The sequence below is a fragment of the Microtus ochrogaster genome, unplaced genomic scaffold (assembly GCF_000317375.1).
Source record: "Microtus ochrogaster isolate Prairie Vole_2 unplaced genomic scaffold, MicOch1.0 UNK8, whole genome shotgun sequence".
NCBI lineage: Eukaryota > Metazoa > Chordata > Mammalia > Rodentia > Cricetidae > Microtus > Microtus ochrogaster.
The window spans coordinates 36,648-42,133 of NW_004949106.1; the positions used below are offsets into that span (position 1 = coordinate 36,648).

Consider the following 5,486-nt stretch of genomic DNA (forward strand, 5'->3'; position numbering starts at 1 on the left):
AAAAGAAAAGAACAAACAAACCAAAGGTTAAAGAAAGATGCTATTTTTTTGTTTGGGTTTTTTTGTTTTGTTTTGTTTTGTTTTTCAAGACAGGGTTTCTCTGTAGTTTCTCTGTCTCTGCCTTCCAAGTGCTAGGATTAAAAGCTTGCACCACCGCCACCCAGCAAAAGGTGCTATTTTAATTGGTTCAAATCCCACTATTACAGAGCTTTAACATTTTATTTTGTTTGTTTGCTTGTTTCAAGACAGGGTTTCTCTGTGTAAACAGCACTGGCTGCCCTGGAACTCACTCTGTAAATCAGGCTGGCTCAAACTCACAGAGATGCACCAGCCTCTGCCTTCCAAGTGCTGGGATTAAAAGTGTGTGCCACCACCATCCAACTGAGCTTGGACATTTTTATGAATTAAACTTGGACCACAATCCTCAATTTGAACATTATAATGTTGTTAAGTGCTTACCATATCAGACACAATTCTGAACACACTACAGGTATTTCCTTCAACTATTACTGTGACCATGTGACCCAGTGCAAGAATCAATTCCACCTTACAGATGAGGGAGTTGAAGGCTGCACAAGTTGAAGTTGCCCTGAATTATATACCTGTTTAATAAGTAAGAAAACACGGACCTATTTCCAATTTGTATACGTAAACATCATGTTACACTGCTTCTAAAGGTACCAATTAATACTACATGAAACTTGATGGTTCGAACATTGTGAGACAATAATATTTTGGAAGGCAAGATAGTGTAAGAAAAGTAGCATTGCTACACAATTACATGTTTAATACATTTGTGCTTTATATATTACATTTATTAGACCTGCAGAGATGTATTACTTTTCTTTCTCATTGAACCTCTTTTTAAATAAGTAGAATAAGAATTGTAAAAATTTGAAATAAGTAGAATAAGCCAATTTTAGTAAATAGTGGATGGCTTTACTAAATTTTGGCTTTGTTCTGTAGGCAACTCAATGAAAACAAATGTTTATTTCTTTTTTTTTTTTTTTTTTGGTTCCCTGACCGGGAATCGAAATGTTTATTTCTGAAAACAGAAAGGTTATATGGTGTCTGCTCACTGTAGCTGTGCACACTTTGAATCCCAGCACTCATGATGCAGAGGCCAGTAGATCTCTATGACGCCTGGTCTACATAGTGAGTTCCAATTTAGCCAGGGCTATACAGTGAGACCCAATCTCAAACAAACAAAAACTAATTCTTATAATTCTCATTTTCTTATTCAGATTTCAATACACAGTAAACAAAAGGAACAAAGTATCATAACATTACACACAGGCTATAGAGCTAGATCCAGGTTTCAGTTCTGACACTGTCCTTCAAGGCAATTACTTAGCAATTTTTAATTTCTATTTTTTCATGTGTAAAATGATATAGTTAAAGGTTTGGCAGAATATGTGATATACATATATCAATCACCTTATTACAATAATTATCATTGCAGTTTATATGGATAGTTATTCATCTAATGAAAAGCCTTTTCTTTCTTTTTTCAAGACAGGGTTTCTCTGTGTAGCCATGGCTGTCCTAGAACTAGCTCTGAAGACCAGGCTGGCCTTGAACTCATAGAGATCTACTTGCTTCTGCTTCCTGAGTGCTGGGATTAAAGGTGTGTGCCATCACCTCCAGCCTAATGGAACTTGTATTTGTAGTATTTTGACATATCTTTAATGGTACTCAAGATACTTAATTAATGTTGTTGTGATACATAACATATTTATAATCAAATATAACACAGTTATAGTAAATAGTTTAACTTATCTTTTTAAAAATCAAATATTTTAATTTTTGAGAACATCATACATGTATATATTCTATTTTGATCATATTCATTACCCATTACAATAAAATTCTATTTAATTTTAAACAATCTAAAATAATTACTTTAATCTAGGTTTTTAATTTTCTGATTCTACACATTTTTATGTCAAAAATAGGTATCATGTAATTCAATTCATTTCAGGAATAGTGACTCACACCTGTAATCCCAGCACTTAGTTACCTGAGACTGCTGAAAACTGGAAGCCAACCTGAGCTATATAAGTGAATTAAAGGCCAGGAAGACCTTAGCTAGTAAAATAAAATAAATTCATCAAGTAGAAATAGTCTACTCTGCCAAAGATTTAGTGTCTCAAATAAGCATTTAGAATTTATTAAGAAATACCATATGAAGCTTGCCAAGCATTGGCTGAAAACAATGTTCACAGATGAGATGCATATGTCCTGGAAATCAATGCTTAGTGTATCACCTAGGCAACCAGTGTAAAAGAAAACGCTGCTTCTCCTGTACCTGAGCTGCTTCCTCACTGCATACACTTGTCCTACTCCCTGAGACACTAATTCCTGAATCTTATGCGCTACTTGTGGGTGGAGACGTGAGGGCAACGCACAGTTCTCATCTCTGACTACAGCTTCCTCTTCTTCAAGAGAAGACATAGGAAAAGGAGATGGTGACAGAGAGAGGCCACGAGTCTCTAATTCATGATACTGATGAGCTTGCTGTGTAGGTAACTGCACATACCATCTGATAAGAGAAAACATTTGAAATTATTAAAATTTAAATATTAAAATTTGATAATGCAGACAAAAGTGGGGATCATATTACTTAGGCTAATATGCATCAAGAAAGGGAATAATCTTTTAAACAAAAATCACATATGATAATGCTATATAGAATAAAATTTAAAATGTCTTATGTTCAACTCCTCTAAGATTGACTTTATATCCAATTTAAAAGGTAACTTCATGAACTTTTACTATTACCCTATGTTAAGGCAATGCAAGGATTTACACATATATGAGGGTAGAGAGATTGCTCAGAAGTTAAGAGCACTTGCTGATCCACATGGTAGCTCACAGCCATCTGTAACTCCAGCTCCAGGGACCCAAAGCTCTTTTCCAATTTACATAGGTACCAGGCATGCACATGATACAGACACAGACACACACACACACACGCACACACGGAGAGAGAGAGAGAGAGAGAGAGAGAGAGAGAGAGAGAGAGAGAGAGAGAGAGAGAGAGAGAGAGAGGCGATTTAACTTTTGGTGAAGCACTTGGATAGTCTTTTACATTTATTATTTGTGTATGTGTATATGTGGGGACACCTATGTGTCAGCATGCATATGTAGAGGTCAGAGAACAACTTGAAGGAGTCAGTTCTTGCCTTTTATCATGTGGGCCCTGGAGAGTGAACTCACTGAGCTATCCCACTGACCCCCTGTACTTCTGCTTGATATAAACCGATAAAAACAAAAGAGAGCAAGTTGTATAGTATGGAGCTGGAGAGATAACTCAGTTGTTAAGAGTATTTGGTATACTTGCAGAGATCCCAGGTTTGATTCCCAGCACACACATAGTGATTCACAACCATCTCTAACTCATGTCCTAGGAAATACAATGCCCTTTTCTGACCTCCATGGTATCAAAATGTACACGATGCACATATATACATCCAGGAAAACCTCTTAAACACAAAATAAAAATTTTAAATCTAATGATATTTTTAAAATAAAAATATTAGAGCTACATACTTTAAAAATTGAAGGGCCTAATTATTGACTTAATTTTTTACATTTTTATAAACGATCATATAAAAGTTTTCCTTATATTTGACCTCATGCAATAATAAATTCTTCACCTGAATTAACAAATAAAGAACAGTAAGCCAGAAATATTATAGTTCCTTCTATCTAAAACATGAAGCATAAAATAAAATTTTACTTAGGGCTTAAAATTCACACATGGCTGTCATAGTAATCAACAACGTATGCTTTGAGTTATACACAATTTTTAGGTAATAAACTTAATAACATATACAATAGTAAATAAGTTTAATGCTGGTAAGGTATCTAACTTATAAAGCCAGTCCTCGATGAAACCATTGAAAACATACTGTCTGAATGTCATACCGAAGAACACCCCCAGCATCCACCAGGTTCTTCTTCAGCATGCTGAAGGCTTTCTCCTGCTCCACTCTGATCATCTTCCTGTCCATCTGGGGGTCTGTAGGCACTCTATATTCAGGGAACTTCTGTACCTTTTTAATGTAAATCCTTTATGCAATACAAAGAAGAAACTGTTCATTATAATCTCAAGAAATACCTAACATCAATAAAGAACTCAAAAGAAAAGTTAGAGAACATTGAATTTAGTATTCAGAAGCTTACAAAAGCTGTCATATTGAGTGCATGATACTTAGAAAATCAACAATGATCACAAACTGAGTATAAATATCTAAATATAGACTTTTTTTTAACCTTTTTCTCCTTCCCTGTCCTGGAAGCCATAATTTGCATTTGGTTTATTTTATGGATCTTCTTCCAGGCTGATCGCCTTGAAACTCTTATTACCTAAATTCATTCATACAACAAAGATGTGTAAAATTTTTTTCTTTTTTTTCATGACAGGGTTTTTCTGCATATCTCTGGCTGTCCTGGAACTCATTCTGTGTACTAGGAAGACATTGAACTCACAGCAATCCACCTGCCTCTGCTCAATCCCCCAGTACTGGGATTAAAGGTGAGCACCACTGCCTGGCCAACAACACATAAATTAAGCCACTCGTGGTGATGCATGCCTTTAATCAGGGAGAGGAGGATCTTTATGAGTTCACGGCCAGCCTGATCTACATAGCAAGTTCCAGGACAGCTACACACCTGGGCTACCTTTACCACTTTCCTATCCCCCAGCCCAATATGCCTTTAACATTATTCATTTTACTAATAATTTTGAACAGTTTCAATGTCTAAGAGAGTATAGAATATTAAGAAAAAATCCTTCATTGATTCATATTTTTTATTCTCACCCAGAGCAATGACAACCTAGGCCTCTGCCTAAAAATTACTATGGCTCTTATACATTTCTGGTATGAGTGTAAATTGGTAAAATCTCTCAGAAGCATTTTTTTTCTTTGTCAACATTTTAAAAATTATAACCTTTCCCTGACAATTACCATTATACTTATTTATCCTACTAATAAACTGACATGAGGTTATTGATTGTGGTTTTGATCTAATACAGAGTTTGTCACTAGGTATATTGGTAAACATCTGTAAATCCCAGAATTAAAAAAGCAGAGGCAGGAGGATGAGGAACTCAAGGCCACCTTTGGCCACACAGTGTGTGTGAAGCTAGCCTGCTTTGAGGTCTCATATAAACTCAAGTCATGCCCAGTGTCTCAGACTACTTCTTGTCATCTGTGCAAGATGTAGACTCTCAGCTCCCTCTCCAGCACTACATCTGCCTGCATGCCGCCACATCCCACCATGATAATGGACTGAACCTCGGAACTATAAATCACCCAATTAAATGTTTTTCCTTTGTAACAGTTGCCATGGTCAGGTTGGAGAGATTGCTCAGACGTTAAGAGCACTGTATGGTCTTCCAGAGGACCTGAGTTCAATTCCCAGCAACCACATGGTGGCTCACAGCCATCTGTAATGAGATCTGGTGCCCTCGTGCACTC

At 36.2% G+C, this 5,486-nt stretch overlaps 1 protein-coding gene across 1 annotated transcript in view; it reads right to left on the reverse strand.

The window, feature by feature from the left end:
* The window catches only part of Carf (calcium responsive transcription factor), a 37,419-nt gene that overhangs the window by 8,490 nt on the left and 23,443 nt on the right, over positions 1 to 5,486 (reverse strand). Inside the window, exons 10-11 of the mRNA XM_013353451.2 lie at positions 3,931 to 4,074; positions 2,309 to 2,542 (exon numbers count right to left, since the gene is read on the reverse strand). Coding sequence (XP_013208905.1) covers positions 2,309 to 2,542; positions 3,931 to 4,074 — 378 coding nt within the window. The remainder of the gene's footprint in view (positions 1 to 2,308; positions 2,543 to 3,930; positions 4,075 to 5,486) is intronic.